At 48.0% G+C, this 27,134-nt stretch overlaps 1 protein-coding gene across 1 annotated transcript; it reads right to left on the reverse strand.

The window, feature by feature from the left end:
* On the reverse strand, positions 1–27,049 carry Brap (BRCA1 associated protein). Its single transcript, XM_032886711.1, has 12 exons — positions 26,771–27,049; positions 25,326–25,487; positions 23,422–23,617; positions 21,903–22,092; positions 14,699–14,812; positions 12,425–12,573; positions 9,368–9,443; positions 8,876–9,014; positions 8,296–8,405; positions 4,875–4,964; positions 3,365–3,468; positions 1–2,023 (listed from the first exon to the last, which is right to left on the reverse strand). Exons 1-12 carry the CDS (start codon positions 26,850–26,852, stop codon positions 1,660–1,662), a joined length of 1,776 nt encoding a protein of 591 aa, XP_032742602.1. The 5' UTR covers positions 26,853–27,049; the 3' UTR covers positions 1–1,659.
* Between the last annotated feature and the right edge of the window lie 85 nt (positions 27,050–27,134).

A 27,134-nucleotide genomic window follows, 5' to 3' on the forward strand; every position in this document is an offset into this window, starting at 1 on the left:
TTTGACCTTTTAAAATAACATTTTATTTACACATCTTGATTTTTGTTGTCCTGGGACATTTTTTTTAAAGACCTTCAAGTAGTTTGGAAACCTCTGCCCATTGGCTGCTTCCTCCAGCCACGGCCTTCACAGGCGTTTCCCCAACCTGTGCTGTGGAGCGCTGCTCTTGGTGGGCAGGAGGGCTGCTCTGGATTGTACTGGAGTGAGGAGCCAGCTTTGGGAACTTCCGATTCTCTTAATTAGCAGGCTACCACCCACCCCAGCTTCTGCTAGGTCAGATGTGCAAGACAAGCGGGCTGAGCCAGCAAGACCGTGACTGTAAACGGTTCTAGAAGCTCCCGTGTGGCTCGGGCCTGAGGGTGGAGTGCTGGCCTGCTGAGCCGCGGGGTCTGAGCAGGCCAGCACTCAGTCTGCAGCCACAGGTGGGGATTTTGGGAAATGCCACAGCCCGTTCCACAGAACTGGATGGTGATCAGCAACACAGGCAACGTGGTGACATGTCAGACACTCCGGTCAAAGGACGAGGTCCAGTCAGTTGGGAAAAAAAAAGTCCCTAAAGTGTGACATTTTAAACCTTTGGCTGATGATAAAGCAAAAAATTAAACTGCAGCACACACCGCTGCCAAGTGCCCAGGCTCTACTAGAAGCTAAATCCCAACATGGTGTCCCCGCAATTCTGTTCAATTAATTTGTTACAAGTTACCTGACGTTCCTGGCTCTAGAGAGAGGCACACAGCCCCTCTGTTGGTCACAGTAAGTATTGTATGGCTGTTTGAAAGAGGGCCTGCTGAAGCCATTTTCTGGAGTGTGAAGCAGCCTTTGAAACTATCAGAAAAGAGCAACTGAAATCTGCCCAAGCTCCCTCTAGCTGCGGCCTGAACATGCGGCCCTGCCTGTAAACAGTCAGTACACACTGACCCAGCCACGTCAGCTCGCCACCGAGGCCTCTCACCAGGCTTGCCCGACTCCTGCTAGGTGGAGGACACTCAGTTACCCCAGCGAGCAGAGGAGGAGCCAGTAAGGCTTTTCTTACTTGACAGGCACATTTCGTATGGAGTCATCAAAAATGAAGAGAGCTGTCACCATCTTCCCTAAACTGGGTCTACTCCATCTGCCCCAGCTGCTCGTTCTTCCTGTCCCCAAGTCAGGCTGCTGAGGACAACTGAGCCCCTTCGCTCTGACATGCAAGCAGCTCTTCAAGGGGGAGGGAGGGAGGGATGGGGGGAGACCCTCTGCAGTGGGCCGCAGGCTCCTCTCCTGAAGGCAGCTGGGGTCTCAGGAGGCACTGTGCTTTAGTGCTAAGTAATGCTGGAATTCCTTTAGTGCTAGGAAGGTCACATCATGTCATAGATTTACCCTGGAACCCAACTGCAAGTGCTCCAACTGAATAAATACACGGAAAATTGCACAGGCCGGGGGCTACCCAGCTGGAAGGCAGAATGGCCATGAGGTGTCTGAGCTGTGGCTTGCCCTTGTGAAATGCTGCCAGCGTTTCCCCCACTTTTAGTCTCCTCACACCACACGCAACAAATGAAGGAGCCACACGACCGACCGCAGTTCGTCCTCAGACGTACTTATTAGGGGCCCACCCTCCCACTCAGCAAAGGTCCCAGCACACCCTGTGGTGCCCAGGAAGTCTCTGGGACAAGTCTCTCAAGGTCACTTGCCCCTTTTGCTGCGGCCCTTCCTAGACTGCAGCTTCCCACCGGCACCTGAAGAGGGTGGGTTGGGGGCTGAGGCCATGGCAATGTTGATCTGCCCTTCCTGGATCTCCTGCCTCGTCTCCGCAGGCAGGTGGCTGATTTGCTGCTGCGTCTCCAGGTAGAACATGACGTCGCGCAGCTGCTCCTGGATCTCTGTGATCTGCAGGTCCTTCTGGGCACAGGTCTCCTTCAGCAGTCTCTCCTCCTCCTTCAGCTTGTTCTGCAGCAGCAGCTGGTTGTCGCGCAGACACTTGTTCAGCTCCTGCTCCTCCTGGAGCTCCGTGCTCAGCTTGGCCACTCTGGTGCTCAGCTGAGTGCACCTTAAGGTAAACAGAGGGAGGCAGAGTGGCTTCACCTGCTCTTTGTTCCTTTCTGCTCTGCTGGGCTTAGCAGTGGCGGCTCTGTCAGAGACACAGCCTCGATGAGGAAGTCACAGGAAAGTGTCATTCTCTGAGACAAGTGCTCTGACCTCACTAATTTGCTAAAGGAGGGAAAGTGGTCAAGGGTGGGGGTGCCCTGCCCTCAATGCTCACTCCTCCATGGAGAATTACGAATTGAGACACACATAGGAGGTAGGCACCATTTTTATGTGTCAGAATGCCAAAGAAGCCAGTTACGGTGGCTCCAGCTCCAGCACTCAGGAAGCCAAATGAGCAGCAGGATTTGAATTCAGGGCTAGTATAGGCCACAGAACAAGACTTTCCACCCACGTGCTCACGGCCTTTCCTCTCTTCTACTCTTCTCATATTACCTCTCCATGTGGAAAAATAAATAAATAAATAAACATTACGCCAAGCATGGTGTTACATACATGCCTTTACATCCCAGACTCAGGAGGCAGAGGCAGGCAGATCTCTCAGTTCGAGACCAGCCTAGTCTACAAAGAGAGAGACTGTTTAAACAAACAGAAGTATCTCTATCTATTATACAGTATGTTCACAAAAACAATCTCGTCACCTCTATAGTATAACTGAGACCAGGGAGGGAATCTTACCCTCTTCAATGCTTGGGATCAACCCTAGGCCCCTGTGCATGCTGGGAAAATGCTCTTCCACAGAATATCAGGATAGCAACAGCCAGCAGTGACAACTGTCCTCCCCACTGCAGCAGCAGCAGCAGCAGCAGCAGCAGCCCGTGTTCGCGTCACGCTGCTCATGGGCATCTGCTCCACACTCAGCATCAGGAGCTGTTAGATCCTGTCCAAGGGGGAGCCTGTGATACTGGCTTGGACAAAATGTTTTTCCTAACTTGCTCTCAACCAAGATAGCTCAGAAACTGCAGGCAGAAATAGAAGGCATCTGCACATGGACTGCAGGAGTTTGGTGTCCACTTGGCACCCACCTCAAGTGGAACAGCAATCAGACCTTTTTTGTTTTTTACATTTATTTGTGTGTATGTGTACACGTGTGCCAAGGTCACATGTGGAAGTCAGCTCTTTCCTTTCATCACATCGGTTTTGGGATCCCACACAATTTGTCAGGCTTGGCGGCTGAGCCATTTTGCTCTCCTCTAACAACATTAATGAGAAATCACTGTTACTTTGTTCCAACTACAAGCAGACTCCCCAAAAACGCTGAAGCTGTACATGCTGAAAGTGGGGGTGTTCCCAAGGAAGCCAACCTGTTGGCATTCATGGCTGTTAAGAACTGAGGGATACTTACTTCCTTTCCACAGACTGCTTCTCCTTCAGGAGGTCGCTGAGCCTGAGCTCCAGGCTGTCACACTTTTCAATGGTCTCTTTAAATTTGGTCTTCATGTTATTAATCTGAAAGTGCAAACGGAGGTCAGGCAGATTCAGACAATTCTTAGGGCTGCCCCTACCACTGTCTCTCTAACCAGGACAAACCAAACTTATGAAGTTGAGTTGAGCCATTTAACTGGAATTGTGACAGCAACACAAATCGTGAGAAACTGAGAGAACAGTTTTCTTTAGGAGAAACAAGGACCAGGAGCTTGTGTGCACCCGGGGAAATGGCTGATAGACAGCCAAGAACTGGTGTGGCGCTAGAGTGGAACCTCCCACCCGCAGTCCAGCAAGAGGAGGGGACTAGGTTATTAGCTGGATCATTTAAAATAAAGACTTCATTTTTTTTTTTTTTTTTTTTTTTTTTTTTGGAGCTGGGGACCCAACTCAGGGCCTTGCGCTTCCTAGGCAAGCGCCTACCACTGAGCTAAATCCCCAACCCCTAAAGACTTCATTTACTACGAGAAATGGCTGCTAGAAATACACACAAGCCCTGTGTGCACATGTTCAAATCTCTGTAACTCTCAAGGTTCCTTGAACATGCTACAAAATAGAAAATGAAGCATGTAGAGCTCAGGCCTTTTGCACAGGTTTCTGCAAAATCGCATCACAGTTTATGTGCTGAAATCTAAAACCAACCAAACAAAAACACTTATTTTGTGGGCAGGGGAGATGGTTCATTGGTTAAGATCATTGTCTCCCCTTGTAGGGGGGACCTTGCTTTAGTTCTTAGCACCCATTGTAGCTCACAGCCATTTGTAATTCTAAATTCCAGGGAACTAATGCCCTCTTCTGGCTTCAAAAGGCACCACACATGTGAATACATAGTCAAACACTCATATACATAAAATAAAATCTTTTTTTAAAATGCCTCTGCCTCCAGAGTATACAAAGCCACAGGCATAGGTCACCACATGTGTCATATTTAAGGGAACCACAGAAGCCACCATTTGTGCCTAATTTATTTCCCTCAGTTTACAAAGCTGCGAAGGTCACCTAGCTCCCGAAGCCACTGCTCCCAAGCTGACGTGCCAGTGGCTGACCCATGTTGCAAAACCTTCACACGGACTTCCGTGGGGTCTGGGTTGTCTGGGCAGTCACTGAGTACTGCCTGCCCATTCTTTTTTTTTTTTTTTTTTCCGGAGCTGGGGACCGAACCCAGGGCCTTGCGCTCGCTAGGCAAGCGCTCTACCGCTGAGCCAAATCCCCAACCCCCTGCCTGCCCATTCTTACCTCCTCACTGGGACTGTCCAAAGGCCCAGCTCTGACAGGTGAGGAACCCTGTAGGCCTACAGTTCCCTTTTGGAGATGGAACAGTCTGCATCATCACCCACCAAGGGGAAGATCCTCGTTGTCCCTTCCCCTGCACCATGCCCTTTCCACTTGGCAGCCACCTTGCTAGGCATTTCAGTCACCAAGTCATTTACCTCCTCTGCCGTGTCCTTCTCTATGCGCACAATTTTGTTTTCCCAGTATACCCGCTGCGATTCCAGCTGGCTCGTCAGCAGGTATGAATACTAGAAACAGAACAGCGAGAGATGAGAACCGTCACCAACTAGGACACCCAGCAACACTGACCTCCCGACAGCTTCTAGAACTCCTACCAAGGTCTCCACAGCCAGTGATGCTCTCATACCCAGGATAAAGCACATGAAATTAGAGAACAAACAAACAAACACCTGCAGGGTTAGGACGGTGCATGAGGCAGGCCTTGAATCGCAACACTCCAGGCCAGCCTGGCTGATCTGACTAGTTCCAGGCCAGCCAGGGCTACACACACATATGCACACAGGCCTTATCACAACGAGGGGGTGGGGTGGGAAGAGAGAGAATAGAGACATGGTCTTGCCCTGCCATCTCACACTTGAGGCAACCTTCCAACCTTATCAACTGGGGACTTTAGGCTTGCACTCCCATGTCAGGCTCACCAGAAAGAATGTTACACTTGGGTTCAACTAAAGTCAACAGGCACTAGGTCAGAGGTACAGAGTGGAACTAGCAATCTAGCTGGGAAAAATAAAAGAATGCAAACTTATTTTTATGTTTAAAATGTTCTGCATATCATCATCATCACCACCACCATCACCACCACCACCACCACCACCACCTTCACCACCACCACCACCACCATCATCGATTCTCTGTATAGGGGACATATGCACATGCACATGAATACAGGCGACCACAGCAGTCAGAGTGTCAGACTCCTATGGAGCTGGGTTAAAGTTCTAAGCCACCTGACATGGGTGTTGGAAATCAAACTCAGGTCCTCAGAGAAGAGCCATATGTACTTACACTGAGCCATTGCCAGCCCCTGTACTCTATCCACGTACGTATGTGGGGGAAGGCAGTCAGCCTCAGATGTCGTTCCTCAGGTACTGTGCACTTTAGTTTTGAGACAGGGTCTCACCAAGTAGGCTAGGGTGGCTGGCCAGTGGGTCCCAGGGAATCGATCCATGTCCACGTCTTCAGTGCTGGGGTTACAGACCTGTAACAGCACTTCTATTTTCTTAAAATTTGGGTTCTGGGAACTGAACTCAGGTCCTCCTGCTGGCATGGCAAACAACTGACTGACTGAACTGTCTTTCTAACGTGTTTATGATTCTGATACAGGGTCTCTTACGGCCCAGACTGGACTTGAGCTCCTGATCTTCCTACCTGTGCCTCTTTAGTGTAAAAGCACATTTATACAAATTTATTCTAGTCCAAACAATTTTAAGAATAGAGGCTTTGAATTTATGTAAATTTGGGGCTATAGGTATAGCTTAGTGGCTAAGTGTGGGCGTAGCATGCTTGAGACTCAGTTCCACACTCAGCACCCCTCCCCACACAGGAAATTCTAACCGACTCTCCCATGTCAGCACTGGGAGCTGTCCCCTCTGCACTCCCGCTGGAACTACAGTAGCACTCATTGCAGGCTTACCCACCACCCACCCTGCCTGGACTGTGAAATCTGGATCCCCACTGCTAAGTGACGCCCGAACCCACAGTACTGTGTGGTCAAAGATAGAGAAAGAAGTATGGCGGGTTGCAGTACAGTGGCTAGGACTTCTGGGAGTAGAAGAGATTCGGAGGCTATTGACAGACATGAGACATGAACAGATACCTGCACTTGGGAGAAATCAGGACCAGCCACAGGGCCTCTTCATCTCAAAGGACAACAGAGATACTAGGTGTGGACATAGCAGATGGGGCTATAGGTGTGAAGGCTTGTGGGCAAGGTCAGGTGTGGTGGGGGATCCATATGTCTTTAATCCTAGCTCGTGGGAAACATACATATCTCTTGAGTTGAAGGCCAGGGAGTTCCAGAACAACTAGTGCCTGGTAAAAGCTGGGTAGGTTTTCTTACCACTGAGGTCTATACAACTCTATTCTGATAAACTATTTTTTGAGTATCTAAAATGTGTATGGTACCTTAGCGTTCATATGAAATAGATACCTAATCTAAAGAATGCCAAGGGTTTGTTTTATCTGTCGATACAGTAATTTATTAAGAACATAACTCTACTGAAGGCCACTTTCTGAATCTGTCAGAGCTAAAGTCTACAAATGAGGAGCTGAGCGATGGCTCGATGGGAAAACACATAGGCTGCTCTCCAAGAGAACCAGGTTCGATCCCCAGCACGCACATGTGGTTCCCAACTGTCTATAACTGCGGTCCCAGGGGATCTGAGGCCCACTGCTGGCCTCCACAGGCACCAAGCATGTACACGGTGCAGACACACATGCAAGCAAAGTCATACATACTAAATGAAAACAATAAATCTCAATAGTCTACACATGCACTGATTTCCAAAGTCCATTCCCTCTGAAAGTCAGGGGTTTGGGCTAGTTTTCCTGCTTAAACTTTTTTAAAAATTTTTTTACACAAAACAGGACTCATGGGGTTGGGGATTTAGCTCAGTGGTAGAGCGCTTGCCCTAGCAAGCACAAGGCCCTGGGTTGGTCCCCAGCTCCGAAAAAAAAAAAAAAAAAAAAAAAAAAAAAAAACAGGACTCATTCTGAAACTTCCCCCTCATTAACAGAATTTTGAGTGGGTCATTCCATCACCAGGAAGTGGAGACAGGAGGATCCTGAGTTTGAGGTCAATCTGGAACTACTTGATAAGACCCTGCTTTAGGGCTGGAGAGATGGCTCAGTGGTTAAGAGCACTGACTGCTCTTCCAGAGGTCCTGAGTTCAAATCCCAGCAACCACATGGTGGCTCACAACCATCTATAATAAGATCTGATGCCCTCTGGTGTGTCTGAAGACAGCTACAGTGTACTTATATGTAATAAATAAATTAATCTAAAAAAAAAAAAAGACCCTGTCTTAAAACCAAACCAAACCAAATCTACAAAAGACAGCCAAACATCACCAAGCAAACAAGTGGCAGCACGGGACTGCCCTGCATGCATGGCCATCTGTGACAGGCAGGCTTTGCTTCTTACAAGAAAATCCCAGCGTGCTCAACGTGTTGGTTCTTCAAATATCTATACCCAAAATGCCTTTAGGTAAATGAGCCCCGACTCACAGCAGTACATACATTAAACACACAGCTATGCGTGAATGACTAGGGAAGCAGGGCGCTGCTGGGGTCCACTCTGACCCCATCTAGTCCAGTGGAGCTGTGGAAGGTGCTGCCTTGCCTTAACTAATGAACCTGAACTCAAGAGAACCAGGAACACCACAGGAAAACAGGAGTCAGGCCTGGGGACGCTTAGACTTTCAAAAAAGAAGCATTTTAGAAATTCTTCCTCCAATGAGACAGGGCAGATGACAACAGGAAAAGGTCAAAGCACCGTTCTCCAGAAAGCGGAAACATGCAGCAAGAGCAGTGGCTAGGTGGCAACTCGGAGTGTCTCACCTCTAATTGTAAGGCATCGATCTTCTCTTCTTGGCAGGTATCGCCCTCACACTCGTACTGAACGATCTTCCCATCCGTCTTGCTGGCCACCAGTCGATGGACATAATTATCTAAAGAAAGGAGAAGTCGGCCAGAGGCAGCCTCTTAGGAATGAAAATTTCACTGTGCCTTTTCAAAACAGGGCTTCTCTGTGTAATCCTGGCTGTCTTGGAACTTGTTCTGTAGACGAGGATGGCCTCAAACTCACAGAGATCCATCCACCTGCCTCTGCCTCCTGAGTGTTGGGAATAAGGCTTGAGCCACCACCACCCAGTCAGTTCTCTATGCTTTTAACTAGGAAACGATTTTTGGTTTTGTTTTTAGAAATCTAAATGAACTGATGTATAATTTTTCTCTAAAAATGGGTCAATCATTTGACCATTTGAGAGTGAGATAGGGCAAGAATAAACATCTAATAAATTGTCTCTATAATTCTTGATTTGGGTCATCCCAAAGCATGGCGCCCTCTGAGTTTGCCACTGCAAGCTGTGAGAAGCTTCCACAGGAAAGAATCCAAGTCAGGAGATGGCCATGCACTCACCTCCAGCATAGTCCCAGACCCGATGGTTGGTGAGCTGCATGGCGTATGTGTGCTGGGTCTCCTCAAAGTGCTTGTACGCATGTCGGCTTACGTACCGCCCACAGCCTATGTGGCCACATATTAGACAAATCCAGAGGTTCTGCCAAGGGGGAGATCTGAATTGGTGATTGGGGAGGGGAGGGGAGGGAGGCACAGGCCAAGACCCATATGGCTTGGAAGTAAGACTTAGGAGCTTCTTCCACAGACTTCTCAATTATACAGTGCTAAGACCCAGCTTTCCAGGGTCCTTACTGGTCAACCATTTCCCTTCTCTGACTTTTGCAGAGTCCTAAGTACAGATTCACAGGTGACTGATCGGTGAACAATCTGTGTACTCACACACTTGACTACAGACGAAAAAGAATTCGTCTCACAAAGAATCTAAGCTGCACTGGGCAGAAAAAGAGTCCCAGACCAACAGAGCTGCTCATCAGCCCTCGTCCCGTTACTTACCTCCTGAACACCACACTCGAAACACTTGTTTTCTTCCACTGGCTCTGGAGTTTGACAGTACCGGCACACAGGACACCTATCCAGCACGAGAAGATGAGGGGAGTTAGACGAAGGTGTTGAGACTTCCCTTCTTTATGCTTTCTCTTTTTTTTCCTTTCAAATGTATTCACATAACAGAGGTGGGATCTCATAATCCTAGCTGCCCTGAACTCACAATGTAGACTGGGTTTATGTCAAGCTCACTGAGAACAGCTGATCCCAAGTGCTGAGACTCAAGATGTGAGCTACCATACCAGTCAATCATTTTTTTTTCTTTCTTTTTTTTTTACGGAGCTGGGGACCGAACCCAGGGCCTTGCGCTTCCTAGGCAAGCGCTCTACCACTGAGCTAAATCCCCAACCCCTCAGTCAATCATTTTTATTGCATTTTTGAGACAAGGTCTCACTATGTACCCTTGACTGACCTGGAACTCGCTCTGTAGACCAGGCTGGCCTACAACTCAGAGATCTGCCTGCCTCTGCTTCCTGAGTGCTGGGATTAAACGCATTTGCGAATATACCTTGTTCCGAGCTAATTTTAAAAAACGGCGGATTGTCATTTGTATGTGTGTGCCTACCCAGGCCAGAGGAGGGCGCTAGATCCCTGGAGCTGGAGTTCTAAGTGCCTGTGAACAGCCCAATGTGGGCCCTAAGGACCTAACCTGAGCCTTCTGCAAGAGCAGCCAGTGCATTTCACTGCTGAGCGGCTCTCCAGACACATACGTGACACTTGTGCCCCTCAGATCAGATGACCTGTATCTCCTGATCTTCCGGTCTCCACCTCCCAAGTGTTAGCATTGCAGGTGTATGCCAGCATGCCCATCTAGGGCAACCCTTTTCTCCAACAATCAAGGGAACTAGTATTCAATGGTCATTAACATATTTTGTTCGATGGGTCAATGTGTCAGAAGGTGGGATACAGCTGTAACTGAGTGAACTGCCACCAAGAGAGCAAGGTCAAGGTGTAGTGAGTATCCGTCCGTCCTTGGTCATGAAGGGCAAGGAAAAGGCGCGAGCGGGCAGAGGGCAAGAGGAAGCTCCAGTCCTCCTGCCTGTCCTTAGTCCTGAAGAAGATGGCAGGTGCAGAGGGGCGTGTGTGGGTGGGGCGCTCAGGAAGACGTGAAGGACGCCACAAGTGCAAGGCTAGCTTGGTACATGAATGCCAGACCAGCTGGGATACGTGGTGAGGGCTTGCTCTCGATTTTAAAGATTTAACTTATAATTTATGTGCACGTGTGTGCTTGAGGAAATTCCATACACCATGTGAAGCGGTGCCTGTAGAAGCCGGACCAGATCACTAGATTTCCAGGTTGTCAAGTGACAACCCGCTGTGAGCTGGTCAACCTGAGTGCTGGGAACCAAAGCTGTGACTCTCAGGAGCAGAAATGCTCTACTGCCGAGACCTCTCCAGTGCCCTGTTTGCTTCTGAAATGAGGCTTAGGTCGACTAGCCTAGCCTCAAGCTCTCTATGTAGCCAGGGATGACCTTGAATTTCAGGTCCTCCAGCCTCCAATTCCCTAGAACTGGGATGCTCTATGTCTGGTGTAGGCAGTGCTAGGAATGGAACACAGGGTGTCCTGGTTGGGGGTAGCCTTGCTTCTACACTAGGCAAGCGTTCACCAGCAGAATGACATCTCTGGACCTAAGACCTTGTTTCCATAAAAACAACAGACAGACAGGGATTGAGAGAGTTCAGTGAGAGAGGGAGAGAGAGGGGAAAGAAGACAGGAAGATGGGGAGAGAGGAAGAAGAAGGAAGAGAGGAAGGACAGAAAGACACTGGGAAGTAGAGGTGGGAATGGCTACTGTGGTAGGCAGAGCAACTGTACAGTGGCTCCCTGTTACCGTCTGCCTGTGTGGTTGCTAGGCAGACACTGGACAGGAAAACAAACTAATACTGAGATCTAATTCTGACTAGGCCATGTACCAGAGTCTGGGGAAAACATTGAAACCTGACTTTTGTAGCACAGTGAGTACATATCGACGACACTCCATACCGTCTCTGAAAACACCAAGTGGAGTCAACGACTGAAGCGCCTTCCGAAACCCATTGCCTCTGGGATTAAAGGCACGACACCCACCACACTTGGATATGACCTCCTATTTTGTGGAGTGGGATCACTCTGTAGCCCCGGCTGCCTTTAAACTCCTAACCTTCCCATCTTCAGCCCAAAATACAGATTTACAGGTGTGGCCACTTACCCGGCTTTTGAATCAAGCGATTTAATTCGTGTGTGAAGGTCAAGTTCTGTAGAACCGGTGCTGTCTCCCTTCACTGTGTGATTCCGGAGAAATCTAACTCAAGCACTGGGCTTGACATCAACTGAGTCATCTTGCCAACTCTAAGCTTCAACAATTTCTTCTATTTTTAGTTTTTGGTTTTTCAAGACAAGATTTCTCTTTGTAACCCTGGCTGTCTTGGGCTCTACTCACTCTGTACATAAGGCTGGCCCCAAACTTGCAGATCCACTTGCCTCTGCCTTCCAAATGCTGGGACTCAGGCGTGCACCATCTTTGCTCAGCTCGTGTGTGTGTGTGTGTGTGTGTGTGTGTGTGTGTGTGTGTGTGTGTGTGTGTGTGTGTGTGTGTGTACATGTATGCAGGTGCCTACAGAGGCCAGAAAAGGGTTTTAAAAAGGTCTTGGTATTTGGAGATAGCCCAGTGGTTAAGAGCCCTTACTACCTCTGCAGAAAGAGGGCCCAGGTTCCCAGCACCCACACAGCAGCTCACAGCCACCCACTAGCTGCAGCTCAGGGGATGTGATGCCCTCTAGCATTCTGGGGCACCTGCAATGCATGTGCTGACATAAACTCATCGTGCACACACACAAACACACACACAAATAAAAACAAATGACAATTTCCACCAGACCTGAACGAAGGAGAGGTAAAGCATTGAGTCTTCACTACTGAGATCCCCGCTTTGCAGAGTCAAGGAAAGCAGTGTTTGCTAATGGGTGTTTTGGCTTCCAAGAAGAGGTCATAAAGGGCCCCGCAAGGTGGGGCAGCCCCTGCACTCACGTGGTGTCATCCCACCGCTGCAGACACTGACTATGGAAGCTGTGGTTGCATAGGGTGGTGAGGATGCCATTCACAGACTCGTCCATTCGCTCCAGACACACAGTGCACTTGGGGAGCTCCGTCAGGTCCATCACAGGAAGGCTGGCGCCCTACAGGAAACATCTGGTTAAGGCCCACCCTTCATCCTCCGCCATCCTCAAATAAGAGACAAGTCTTACTGCTTTTACTGCTCACTTTTGGAGACAGAGCCCCACTCTAGCTCGGGCTCACTTGGAGCTCTTAGCAACCTGAATAACTCTGCAAGGACTTGGAGAGCGAGTTGCACTGGCTGCTTTTCTTTACTTTTTAAATACATTTAACAAACTTTTCATTTTTTTAAATATATTTTTAAAAGATTTTTTTAAAAAAAATTTGTTTATTTATTATAAGTACATTGTAGCTGTCTTCAGACACACCAGAAGAGAGCATCAGATCCCATTACAGATGGTTGTGAGTCACCATGTGGTTGCTGGGAATTGAACTCAGGACCTCTGGAAGAGCAGTCAGTGAGCCACCTCTCCAGCCTCAATTTTTTTATTTTTATAACTACTGGTGTTTTGCCAGCATGAATGTCTGGGTACTAAACATATGTGCAGTGCCCGTGAGGGCCAGAAGAGGTCAACAGATCCTCTGGAACTGAAGTTAACAAGGTGGTGTGTAGGTAGTCTTGTAGGTGCTGGGAACTGAACTCAAGTCTTCCATAAGAGCAACCAGAGCTCTTAACTGTTATCCATCTCTCCAGCACCCCTCCCCCGCCCCCCAAACTCCCCCTTTTCAATCTTGCTTTGTGTTTGTTTTGGAGGTACAGCTTAACTCAGGTAGGCCTTGAAGTTGCAAAGTAGTTGAAGAAGTCCTTCATGTTTTAATACTCTTTCCACTACCTTTTTAATTCTAAAAAATTTATTTCTCTGTGTGTGTGTGTGTGTGTGTGTGTGTGTGTGTGTGTGCGCACGCGCGCGCGCACGCGATATGCATGAGTATCTACACACGTGTGGAAACCAAAGGACAACTTTCACAAGTTAGTTCTCTCCTTGGATTGAACTCAGTTCAGCAGGCTTTGTGGTAGAAAACACCTTTATCTGCTGAGTCTGTGAAACCCTGACTCCTAACCTTCCCATCTGGAACTCTGTTTGTAGAGCAGATATTGGACTCACACTCACAGAGATCTGCCTTCCCCTGGCTCAAGTACTAGGACGAACAGTATGAGAAAGCCTGGCCATTAAGATCTCCTTGAGAAAGGGGGAAATTTAACAGCATCATGGAGTCTCTCTGGCTCCAGAGCCAAGACTGCTATTCACTATAAGACTGACTGAGCCAGTATTCCAAGCCCTGCTACAGATGAGAGCCAGAGCATGCAGACAACAAGACTGGACTTCAGCACTCAGGAGGCAGAGGCAGGAGGATCTCTATGAGTTCAGGCCATCCTAGTCTACATAGTGAGTTCTGGGATAGCCTACCTTAAAAAAACAAAACAAAAATCTAAGGGCGGCAGCACGCGCCTTTAATACTAATATTTGGGAGGCAGAGGCAGATGAATGTCTGTGAGTTCAAGGTTAGCATGGTCTACACAGAGAGATTCAGGATAGCCAGGGCCACACAGAGAAACCCTAAAACAAAAAGCTAGGAAGGAGATTGGGGTGAGGTATTTTGAACAAATATGTTTCTTTCTGCTCCAAACTGTACTCCATCGTTCCGGGAGAGTTTCTTTTCCTTACTTTGATTTGAGGACAGGGTCTTGTCATATAGCCTGGGCTGGCCTCCAACTCAGTAGTCTCCTGCCTCTGCTTCCTGAGTGCTGGGGTCACAAGCATGTGCTACCATCTACATCTTATATGAGATATAATTTTCCACTTTTTTTCTTTTTTTTAAAAGCAGGGCCTTGCAATGTTAGCTTTGACCTTGCCAAGCCATCGTGACTTCATGCCCCCACCTCCCCAGTGCGAAGACTCCCCACTTTAAACTCGGTGGTTTTCAGTACGCCCACACTAACTACTCCATCTTGCATCCAGCACCACCATCCAATCTGCCAATAATCTATTAGCCCAGAAGAACCTCCACAGCTCTTAGCTGGCCCCTCCCACTCAGCCTTTCTCCCAGACCCCACCCAGAATCTGTCTTCTGTTTCTACTCTCGGTCTCTCCAGTAAGGCCTATTCCTGATGTCTGTGCAAGCGTCTCAGCATTCAGATCTGTACAGACCCACATTTCCTCGGACAGAAGAAGTCCTCACACTTACATCTTCGGACTTGAGCACTTCGGCCCTCTCCACATAGACCAGCTGGCACACGTCGTCTTCGATTGAGTTGAACTGGCGGCCGTTGCACGCCATGTAGAAACTATCGGCATCAGCCTGTACACGCCGACGGGGAGAGGCAAAGATAAAGGCTGGTCATGGAAGATGCACTCTCCACTCACATTCCCACACACACTCACCACCAGACGGCAGGCAAGCACTAGAAGTAGCGAGCCCTGAGCCATCAAGTCAACAGAGCGCGGCAGCTCTGTCCAGGCTGTTGAGAGGTTTGCCTTACAAGGCAGAGGGCACTGCCAGTGCTGAGCAGAGAACTTGCATGGCTAATATTCAACCTGCCATCTGTCAACAAGTTCCTGGATAGTTTTTTCCCCAGTAGTCATTATTTCTGTGGTACTTGGAAGAAGACACAAAGATATTTTTTAAAATTCTGGAACATAATTGTAACTGTGACAGAAAAATTCTAAAATAAAGGGGGTGGGGGCTGGAGAGACAGCTCAGTGGTTAAGAGCACTGCTCTTCCACGGGTCCTGAGTTCAGTTCCCAGCAGCCATATGATGGCTCCCAACCACCTGTAATGGAATCTGATGCCCTCTCACGGTGTGTCTGAAGACAGTGACAGTGTACTCACATGTATTAAGCAAACAAATAAATAAACAAATAAGTAAAGCAAGCCAGCAAGCCAGCCCTTAAGGAACCATCATTTCATCTGAGGGAAAACCAAGCTCCTGCACTTGGGAGGCAGAGGCAGGTGAGCCTCTGAGTTAAAGACCAGCCTGATCTACAGAGTGAGTGCCAAGACATCCAACAAAACGAAACCAAACACCCTAGCATCTGTGTTGAGGACTAAGGAGCAGTACGGATGAAAGCCTGCTCCTCTTCAGTAAACTGAGTCAGCACAGCACAAGGTGAAGCTCTCCACTACGAATCCATCTGTGTCAGGATGCCTAGTGCAGGTCAAGGTGTCCGAGACAGGCTAGGGAGACAGCTCAGCGGTTTACAACCCAGACTAACCAGACTTTAACACTGGGCTGTGCTCTCTCATGGTGGATGCACGAGGGAATGGACATGGCGAAGGTAAAGGCAAACCAACCCCCGACACACGCTAAGTGGAAAGCAACACGGCAACTCCAGTGTTTAAACTCCATTTGTCATGCAGGGGCATCAGACCAAACACAGGATTGCCTGCTTCAGCTCTACTAATGCAGACAGCTGTAGAGCATGGGACAGCCTCCTCCAAAACAGAACTGGTTTGCACATCCACCACCAGACGCAGGGCTGTTCTACCAGTGTATCCTACCTGCCTCTTCTTTTCACGGGTGTCAATCTCACAGCCACCGTACGTTTCTTCAACAGTTTTTAAAAAAAGATCTATTTATTATATATGAGTACACTGTAGCTGTCAGACACACCAGAAGAGGGCATCAGATCCCAGATGGTTGTGAGCCACCATGTGGTTGCTGGGAATTGAACTCAGGACCTCTGGAAGAGCAGTCAGTGCTCTTAACCACTGAGCCATCTCTCCAGCCCTCTTCAAAAGTTTTTAATTTCACTCCAGTAATGTAATCCTTATAGATCTTAAATTTATTTTGATTTTAAGTATAAGGGTATTTTGCCTACATGTATGTGTACCACCTGCATGCAGTGCCTGAGGAGGCCAGAAGAGGGCATCTGATCCCCATCAAGTGTAGTAATAGGAGCTGCCCTGTGGTCGTCAGAGCCTGAACTAAGACCCCTCCCTCCAAGAGCAGACAGCACTCTGGACTGCTGAGCCATCTCTCCAGCCCCACAGTTTGGATTTTTGGTTATTTATGCTTTCTTCATATAAGCCAGTGAACTGAGCCTGAGAAGAACGGTCAGTTCTGGTGCAGTTTTACTGAAGGGGCAGAGCATTTTAAGTTCTGATATGACAGGCTGACTGTGAGATAACTCTCTTTCAACGCAGAGGCCTCCCCAGCCTCCAGCGTCCCTGGAGACACTACTGGATGAGGAAGTAAATCTCACAGGCTGAGATGCTTTCTGAGGGAGCCAGTCTAGGAGGAGGCTTGGCTCAACGTCTACAGCACAAGACACTGACTCCAGCTGCTGAAAACAGAAGCCTCCTTGGGTCATGAACTGTGTCAAGTGCTCACCAAATAACAGGACTCCCCACAGAAAGGGTAGGTGGGGACTAAACCCAACCCACACTAGGCACATTATATTCCTGAGGGAACTGTTCGTCTGTAACAAAGACATGTACTTTTGGCTTTAGGTCAGCCTGGTCTACAGAGAGTTCCAAAACAGCCAGGGATACAGAGAAACCCTGTCTGGGAAAAAAGAAGGAAGGAAGGAAGGAAGGAAGGAAGGAAGGAAGGAAGGAAGGAAGGAAGGAAGGAAGGAAGGAAGGGTGGGTCTGAGGGGCAGGGGCTGGAGACAGGGCTCAGTATAAAGAGCACTTGCTCTTTCAGAGGACCCAGGTTTGAACCCAGCAGCTGCATGGTGCTCACAACCACCCCCGACTTCAGTTCTAGGGGGTCGGATGCACTCTTCTGAGCTCCAAGGACACACACACATTGCAGTATGACATACACAGGCAAAACACTCAGACACAGAAAATTAAAACATGCTTGAGGTCAGTTTTCATGACCTCAGGAGACCTTGTCCCTAAAGAGACTAAATGCTAGAATTATAAACAACCAGAAATTTAAAGAATGCTAACTTCAGGTTTTGTTTAATTTTGTTGTTCTTCTCTGAAAAGAACGATCCATTGTGATTGGGGCTTCTTCTGCCTTCCCATCACGGACAAGCTGCAGAGCTGAATGTGTTTTTACTGTTCACTCATTTGTTTTCAAGACAGGGTTTCTCTGTGTAGCCCTGGCTGTCCTGGAACTCACTCTGTAGACCAGGCTGGCCTCAAACTCAGAGATTGGCCTGCCTCTGCCTCCTGAGTGCTGGGATGAAAGGTGTGCGCCAGCACTGGCCAGATGGACAGTGTTTTTACTTTTAATTAGACCATAATCCAGGCAGTCCCGAATAAGCACGTGAGGGAGAAGCCCACTACCCTGTTCCACCCATTTTGGTTTTCAAATCCTGATGATTTACAATTTCCTTCTTCAAAGACTGAATTTCCTCAAGGTCGTACTATTGATCTTTGAGTTTCACGGACCTCCAAAGAAAGCTAAGAGAAGGGGGCCAGCAAGATGATGCAAAAAATAAAGGCACTTGCCACCAAGTCTGACAGCCCTGGTTTTGTAGTGAGAATTTTAGTTCCTTTAAAAACCCAATTATGTTATGTGAATGGTTTTGTTCTAATCCTAGGTATGGGATAAGTGGCTGCTTCAGACTGTCCACAGCCGTTAACTATGATTGTTTCCTGATCTAGGAGGAGCGGGATTTTTGCCAGCTGTAGATAGTTTACACTTGGGACTCTGGAGAAGGTGTAAATGGGAGAGCCCCAAGAGGGCCTGTGGTGGCTGCTGCTGTTAGTCCCTGCTGCTGGGTTTGTCATTGCTGGATTGCTAGTTGGAGATATTCTGACCATGAAGACTGGGCTTGCCCCAAGGAACTAGTCAGCAGGAAGTAGTCTAAAGAGGTCTACACCCTCTTTCCCCTCTATCCTGTCTATACAACCTAGTGTTGGGGTGGTGGTGGTGGTGGTGGAAGGGATTAGGGTGAAGTAAGGGTTGGAAGGATGGTAGATATGAGAGCCAAATAAAGTAGCCCAAGAAAGCATGGTTACAGGGTGTGACTCCTTAAACCCACACAGGCGAGAAGGGACTGCTGCTGCCAACATACACATATGTACACAGTTAGGGCCAACACAAGTTACAAGACATTCAGAAGCCTTCTGAGTTCTCATGAAAAACACCCCTGTGAGGAAAAGAGAGGAGCGAGAACACAGACAGCTGCCCTTATTTTTTTTTTTTTTTTTAATAGTAACTGCCTTTTATTTATTTTATGTATATGAGTACACTGTCACTGTCTTCAGACACACCAGAAGAGGGCATCAGATCTCATTACAGATGGTTGTGAGCCACCATGTGGTTGCTGGGATTTGAACTCAGGACCTCTGGAAGAGCAGTCCGTGCTCTTAACCACTGAGCCATCTCTCCAGCCCAAAGATTTATTTATTTTTATTTATATGAGTACACTGTCGTTGTCTTCAGACACACTAGAAGAATGCATTGTTTCCCATTACAGATGGTTGTGAGCCACCATGTGGTTGCTGGGATTTGAACTCAGGACCTCTGGAAGAGCAGTCAGTGCTCTTAACCACTAAGCCATCTCTCCAGCCCTGACAGCTGCCCTTATATATGGACTCAAGCTACAATCTCCATGTGACACTTCAGACCTAACACTTTGGAGGCAGAGGTAAGCAGATCTCTGTGACTTTGAGGCCTTCCTGGTAGACATGGTTAATTCCAATCCAGCCAGAACTACCTAGTGAACCACTGCTGTAAAAAAGATTGTGTGGGAAGGCTTAGCAAGTGAAGGCACTGCTACTGAGCCTCACAGTCGGAGACTCACATGGGAGAGGAAGAAAACCAAATCCTGAAAGCTGTCTTCCGAGCTCCACGTGACCAAACATACAGACGCATACAAAATAAATGAGTGATAAGTAATTCGCAAAAGTTGTATACAGGGGCCAGTGAGATGGCTCAGTGGGTAGACACTTGCCCCAAGTCTAACACACACACACACACACACACACACACACACACACACACACACACACACACACACACACAAGCTCTCACAGACACTCACACAACACAACACACTCACACACAAACACCTATTACTGATCACCTACCACTGCTGTCCACCCTGTATTCATGAACCAGGAAGCCTGTGTCATGAGTTCCCTTTTGCCCACAAACCTTAGTAACCCATTAGAGTGGCAAGAACAAATGATCTGTCAAAACACCCATCTGTAAACTAGCGGGATGGGACAGTTTATCTGGAGGAAACCGTTGACCAAAGAGCTGAGAGAAGTTAATTTTCCACAAATTAAAGCTCTGTGTGGCCATTGTTGTCCTAGAAGTCATTCTGCTGACCACTGTAGCCTCAAAGTCAGAGATCGTCTGCCTCTGCCTCTGTAGCTGTCGGTTTAAAGGCTTGTGCCACCACCGCCTGGCTAACATAGTCAGATTTCAATGGACAAATAGCACAGGATATAGAAACATATAAAAAAAAGCTTGAGCAAACCCAAAGGTGGGACAGCCCAGTGACATGAGCAGCAGGTAAAACTCACCTCCACTTATGTTCACATACAAACACATAGGCTCTTAAGAACCAACACGCTTACAGCAGCACAAGGAAGGGAGGTAAGACAAAGCCTTCCTAATTCAAAACTGCACAAGCACTTTCAGGTCTAAGAACATCTCTGTTCTTTCAGGGAGTCTGTCAGCCTCTGTACTGTTGTCCATTCTTTTTTTTCTTTTTTCTTTTTTTCAGAGCTGGGGACCGAACCCAGGGCCTTGCGCTTGCTAGGCAAGCGCTCTACCACTGACCTAAATCCCCAACCCCACTGTCGTCCATTCTTAACACTTCAATATTAGACCAATTGGTACCAGTGTTTAAAAAAAGACAAAGCAGGGCTGGAGAGATGGCTCAGTGGTTAAGAGCACCCGACTACTCTTCCAGAGGTCCTGAGTTCAATTCCCAGCAACCACATGGTGGCTCACAACCATCTGTAAAGAGATCCGATGCCCTCTTCTGGTGTATCTGAAGACAGCTACAGTGTACTTATACATAATAAATGAATACATCTTTAAAAAAAAAAAAAAAAAAAAGACAAAGCAAAAAACTGGAGCCAGTTGTGGTAGTGTCTGCCTTTAATCCCAGTGTTTAGGAAGGCAGTCTCGGAGTTGAAGGCTAGCCTGATCTACAAAGCTGGTTTGGGAACATCCAAGGCTAAACAAAGAAACCCTGTCTCAGAAAAACAAACAATCAAACTGAAGAAAAAGCCTGGGAAACTGTCGAGTGAGTGAGTGAGCGAGAGAGAGAGCTGGGTAGGACAGTACTGCGCAGAGGGCCTTGCTGAGTTTCCAGCGTCCATGTGGGGCAGTCTGGAACGCCAGCTCCAGGGGATGTGATTCGCTCTTCTGGCCTCCATGGGCACTCCAAAGAGCATCTCGTAAACAGAATCAAAGGACTGGGGATAATGACAAAAGTGCTCGGGCTCCTGTGCCCTGGGCTAATCCCCACTGGATAAGAAAACACGAGCTGGATTTCACACCCACTCTGATGCACAGAGACGGTGAGTCAGGTGTGTGGTGCCAGTCTGTCATCGAGCAACGTGGGAGACAGAGGCATGAGACGACAAGTTCAGTGCACACCTGAGCTAGAGATCGACCAAGGGCAGCCTGGGTAACTCAGTGAGACCCCGTCTCCAAATACAAAAACGTTAAGAAAAAGCACTGGGGGTGTCATAAGTGGCAGAGCATGTGAGAGGTGTTGGGACCAATCTTCGGGACCAAAAGAAGTAATAATTAAAAAAATGATTTTTAGGGCTGGAGAGATGGCTCAGCGGTTAAGAGCACCCGACTGCTCTTCCAGAGGTCATGAGTTCAATTCCCAGCAACCACATGGTGGCTCACAACCATCTGTAAAAAGATCTGATGCCCTCTTCTGGTGTATCTGAAGACAGCTACAGTGTACTTATATATAATAAAATAAAATAAATCTTTAAAAAAAAAAAAAAAAGATTTTTAAATTATGGGAGTGCAGGCTAGTGGATCAATGGGTAATGCTTCTAACGGACCAGATGATTCCAGGTTCAACACATGGCTGGTTTGGTCATCTTGGGTTTGGTTTTTTTTTTTTTTTTTTTTTTTTTTTTTGTTGGGTATGGCAGTTCCAATACTTGGGAGACAAAGGCAGACATACTCTGCAAATCCCAGGCTACTCTGTCTTCAAAGCAAGTACCAGGTCAGCTAGGGCTATACAGTAAGACCTTACTTAAAGTAAAATAAAACTAAAAAAAAAAGAACTGGAAAGGTAGGTCAGCAGTTAAGAGCACTGACTGCTCTTCCAGAGGTCCTGAGTTCAATTCCCAGCAACCACATGGTGGCTCACAACCATCTGTAATGGATCTGATGCCCTCTTCTGGTGTTGACCACACCCTAGAAGCCATGTCTGGATTTGAGGAACAAACACACCACTGGCATCGCAGTTTCTACAGCACGTCTACAGCAGCGAGACTTACCTGCGCACTGAACTTGACCAGCACCATGTACTGATTCGGAGTTGAGTCCCTGATAATTTTCATTTGTTCAATTACGTCATTAAACGGGGCAACAAACTTCATAAGGTCATGGCTGGTCATGGTGGCCGGGACGGTGAGGACACACAGCATGGCACTGCGCCGCACGTCTTCTTTTAGGGAGGTCATTTTACTAAGAGGAAGACAAGGAGACCATCTTGATAAGTCTGGAGAACAATAACCAAACGACTCTTTTGTCTGAGAAAATATGAAAAATAAAATAGCTAATATTTTACAAATCAACTCAAATAACTGGTGAGTTTACTTGAAAACACACACTTATGAGTGCTTGAGTCCTTTTCCACATCCTTTAGAGGCAGGCTCTAAAAGTTCTACATTACCCCCACCAGAGTTTTCAGTCTTAAAAAGAGATATTTGATTAGTTCCTTGAGAATTTCACACTATGTATTTTGGTTGTGTTTACCTCACGCAGCACCTCTCCAGAACTTTCCATCGTGATTTAAATAGTTGTTAGTTTATATTACCAGACTCAGTGTTTTATTCTCTTTTCAAAAAATATTTATTTTATGTGGATAAGTGTTTGCCTCCACATGTATCACATGCAGGCCTCATGCTTAGAAGAAGGCATGGACTCCCCGGAAATAGAGTTACAGATGGTTGTGAGCCACCTTGTAAGTGCTGGGAACTGAACCCAGGTCCTCTCCAAGAGCAGCCAGTGCTCTTAACCCCTGAGCCGTGTCTCCAGCCCCATGTGTCAGTCTCTTCAATTTCTGAATAACAATCTCTTGTTGCATAACTATGAGGCACAGTGCCACTGAGACGTTCTCTTATGAGCTCCAGAAGAAGAGGGAGCACAAGTCTGTGGGACAATTCTAACCTCTGACCTCGGGACTCAAGATTAGAAAAACTACTGTCCAGCTAGCTCAACAGCTTCGAGGGGGGAAGAGAAACCTTCTGCAGTGCAGTTTGCTTTTGATATGCTGAAAACGGATCTGACAGCTGGGGTCCAAAATGGCTACCCAATGACTGGCTGTTTCCCAGTTTCCCTGGAGGGACATGGCAGACAAGTTAAGGCAAAGACAGTTGTTGAGACATCAACCAATTAGCGTATCCAGAGAGCTGAAGACCCAGCTGGTGGGTTATCTGTCCAAGTGCTTCCTTTTTTTGGGCTTCCAAAAGGAAAAGCCAGGGCTACCCGTGAGCCCTTATCTCAAACAAAACAACAACAACAGTGTTCTAATTAACATTGCCTGCGCTTTGGTATCTGTATGGTAAGACATAAGCATGTGGTGCTTTGGCTCCTTTTGTTCTCAACCTCCCAATCAATGCCCACGCCTAACGGTTAATAGAATATTTTCCCAAGCACTTCCTACGTGCATCTACATGTTTCCATTTGAGTCAGGAAAGCTTTGGCCCAATCCATACTGTCCAACCCACAGCACTCAGAACTCTGGAGTCCACAGGACCTCAGGGCGGCCTGGAGGAAGAGGGTTTTGCTTACTTTGTCTTGTACAGGTGCATAATGCCGTGGACTATTTCAACGGAAGGGTTGCCACTGAAGAAGGAAATCTGGTCTGGGAGCTGTTTGGACGGAGAATCCGGGACCGTATTCACAGACTCACTCTGCTCTCTACTTCTCTGTGCAGAGCTGGGGGCTGCTGAAGACGTCTTTTCTTCCGATGTGTCTCGAAACTCATCTTACAAAAGTGAAAACCAGCACATCACCAACAGCTGGGAATAAGCTTAAGGCGCCTGAGAAAGTTAGAATTTCTTTTTTTTTAGCAAGCTCTTTTTTTTTTTTAAATTTATTTATTTTATGTACAGCATTCTGCCTGCATATGTGACTGCAGACCAGAAGAGGGCACCAGATCTCATTACAGATGGTAGTAAGCCACCATGTGGTTGCTGGGAATTGAACTCATGACCTCTGGAAGAGCAGTTAGTGCTCTTAACCTCTGAGCCATCTCTCCAGTCCCCTCCCCCCTTTTTTTTTTAAAGATTTATTCATTTATTATATATAAGTATACTGTAGCTGTCTTCAGACACACCAGAAGAGGGCATCAGATCCCATTACAGATGGTTGTGAGCCACCATGTGGTTGCTGGGAATTGAACTCAGGACCTCTGGAAGAGCAGTCAGTGCTCTTAACCGCTGAGCCATCTCTCCAGCCCGAAAGTTAGAATTTCTAGTGGGACAGTAAGTTGTGACAGAGAAACCATGCCGTAGTGTACTGCATTACTGTATTGTGTACTGCCGGGTGGGTATGACAGCTCATGCCTGTAATCCCAACACCAGGAGGCGGAATCGAGAAAGCTGCAGATGTAAGAGGCCCTGTCACAAGAGCCAACAAACCACACTGTGGAACGGCTGGGTTTGGGAACATCCCAACAGCATTTAATGCTCGCTCTGCCTAAAAACATCCCCTCCTCCTCCCCTTGTAAAAAAATCTCTTAACACAGGGGGTGGGGATGAGGGGGCAACATTTGGATTGTAAATAAATAAAATAATTAAATATATATATACATATATACATATACATACATATATATACACACACACACACACACACACACACACATATATATATATATATATATATATATATATAAATAAAAGAACTCTTAATATTCTCAAAACCCAATAGAAGCTCCTCCCATATCCAGCAGCAGCCCAACACAAGCAGACAACATTCACCACTGGCTTCTCAGTGTGACTGACAGGCAGGGCTCTCTGAAAACTGAACCTTCCAGTTCTGGCCACACCTATGCTGGAGATGCAGAAAGCATCCACTTCCTCAAGCTGTGCAGGCCAGTAGGGCAGGGAGCCCGCAGCAGGCTTACCGGGATGTATTGCTACACCAGAGCAGAGTTAGTGGTGATGAGCGCTCCCACCAGAGCGAAGAACTTTTACACTCCATCTAGTTTTTCCTTTATTATTCTTTTAAAACAGGGCCTTAGGTATGTTCCCAAACTCCAGGGTTTAAACAACCCTTTTGCCTTTGCATCCTAAGTAGGGGGGACTAAGGGCATGCACCTCTGAACCCAATTTTACCACTGATTTAGGGGGAAAAAAGACGGTGAAATGTGCTTCACAAATCACATAAAGGACACAAGTGCTTAAAAAAACCCTAAACAAGCTGGAACTACGGCTCAGTTGTAGAGTGCTAGCTTTACATGATGAAGCCCTGGGGCTGTGCCCAGCAGCATGCAAACTGGATGCACTGGTGTATACATACATATTCCCACCACTCAGGAGGTGAATGTAGAAAGGTTAGAACTCCAAGGTCATCCTTAGTAATAAATACACCAGAGGTGAGCCTCCTCGGCTCACCAACCATGAAGAAAGAAACCACAGCCAGGGGCTCCTAGTGCAAGAGCAGCACAGCCAGGCTTCGTGAGGGCATACCTGCACTGGCCTTCATGGTCTCAATGATCACGTCAGTCATTTCCCGACGGCCAAGGTGCTGGTGGATGATTGCTGCTTTTTCTCCTGGCGACTTCCCTTCTAGGCAGGCGGCCGCTGAAGCCAACGTCTTCTTTTTGATTTCCTCATTGGACATCTCTCCAGCTGAAGAACACATGAAAGATTAATACCTTGTGACAGAACAAAAACTCCTCTCACTTCTCGGCACTCCAATCAATAGGTTTCCTTCTCCACTGCTGCTCTTTCCTTCGGATGAGGCAGTTTTGTTTTGTTTTTTTGCAGCGTCTGCCTCAGTCTCTCTAGGAGTCCTACAAAGTCAGACAGCATTCATTCCAAAAAGCTCTGGAACAATGCGGCCATTCTAGTGACTTTTGACAAACTCACAGGAATAAAAGCCTTTCATGGGGACTACACCCAGATGAACTATCATGAGTAGCATCCCAAAACCTGTGAGTCTATGTCGGGCCAAAAATGCAAGTCTCATGAATAAGGCCTTTAAGAATCCCTGAGTTGTGACTGAAATTACCTTATCAGCTCAGAGGCAGACTTCAGGCTTGTCCAGTCCAGCACTTAACCCACACAACCCAGCACACAGTAGGAGCTTTCACTCTAGGCTTTTCTGATAAAGGTTTACATACTGGCTCTGTATGAAGTTACCTGTTTGTACCTGGTGCCAACTTAATTTGACTTTCAGATCTAGGGGTTACTTTGAGCTCTTGATAGCTGCTTGAAAATACATCAGTCATTTGAGTCCGAAAGGACAAGACCACAACTCACTCTTCTACTGCAGCTCTAAAGGCTGCAGTGTCCAGTGATGCCATTCTTCCTAGAACAAGCGCCAGCTTGGCTCTCCCAACTAAGTAAGTGGTCCCATTTCTCTTTTCCTTCAATTTACCACATTTAGTTCCTATGCCACAAATTAGAGACCCAAGTCTGATTCAGGGCACGACCAAACTCTGACAGATACCTGGCGATTGCTCTCCCACACACACCTTTTCTCTGTCTGTTTGTTTGGACAGGTTTCCCTGTAACCCAGACTGGCTTGTGGTTGCCGGTCCTCCTGCTTCCACCTCAGGAGCCTCAGTGTTATTCAGGTAATGTTGTGACGATCAAAGGAGAGCCGAAGCTTCATGGCCCACTAAGGAAATCTGTGGCCGGTGGTGAAAACGTCAGATTCTCGGGCCCGGCTAGGTCAGAACCCGTGTCTCCAGCCACTCAGACCTAACTTGGGGTATTAACCACTGGCCTGTCTGCCAGTTTGGAAAAGGCGCACAGCATCCCTCCCGCCCCCCGCCCCAGGCCGCGCTTTCTCGCAGCGAGGGCGACGTCGAGCAGAGGCACCTGGCAAGCCCGGGGGCCGGTAGAGCGAGGGCTACCGACCCGCCGACCCGCCGACTCGCCGACCCTGCGCGAGGCCGCGGACTCACCGGCAGCGCTGAAGCCGAAATCGGCGGGGACCGGCGAGTGACCCGCGAGCTCCAGTCGGATGACCACCAGTGACACACTCATAGGATAGGCGCTGGTCGGCGTGGGCTCCGGCTGGCTGACGGAAGGCTGCGGGCCGAGCCCAGAGGCCGAGCGGCCCGCGGTCGGCAGCCCCGCCACCGCCTCAGAGCCGCGGCCGCCGCCTCAGCAGCGGCAGCCCCTCTCGCGCAGCCGGCCGAGCCACAACAACCTCCACTTCCGCCTCTCGGCCGCCGTCTCTGACCCGCAGGGTCGCGCACGCGCACGCGCACGCGCGGGCGGGAAGGGGCGAGGCCCAGGGCGCGCATGCGCCGTTGGTAGCCGCTT

Source organism: Rattus rattus, chromosome 16, assembly GCF_011064425.1.
Source record: "Rattus rattus isolate New Zealand chromosome 16, Rrattus_CSIRO_v1, whole genome shotgun sequence".
In the NCBI taxonomy this organism is placed as follows: domain Eukaryota; kingdom Metazoa; phylum Chordata; class Mammalia; order Rodentia; family Muridae; genus Rattus; species Rattus rattus.

Excerpts from the sequence above, each read along its gene's own strand:
- Brap (XM_032886711.1), bottom strand. The coding sequence starts at position 26,852 with ATGAGTGTGTCACTGGTGGTCATCCGACTGGAGCTCGCGGGTCACTCG. Across the intron at positions 25,488-26,770 it reads TTTCGGCTTCAGCGCTGCCG|CTGGAGAGATGTCCAATGAG; the intron begins GTGAGTCCGCGG and ends TGTGTTCTTCAG. Across the intron at positions 2,024-3,364 it reads AAGCAGTCTGTGGAAAGGAA|GTGCACTCAGCTGAGCACCA; the intron begins GTAAGTATCCCT and ends GTTTACCTTAAG.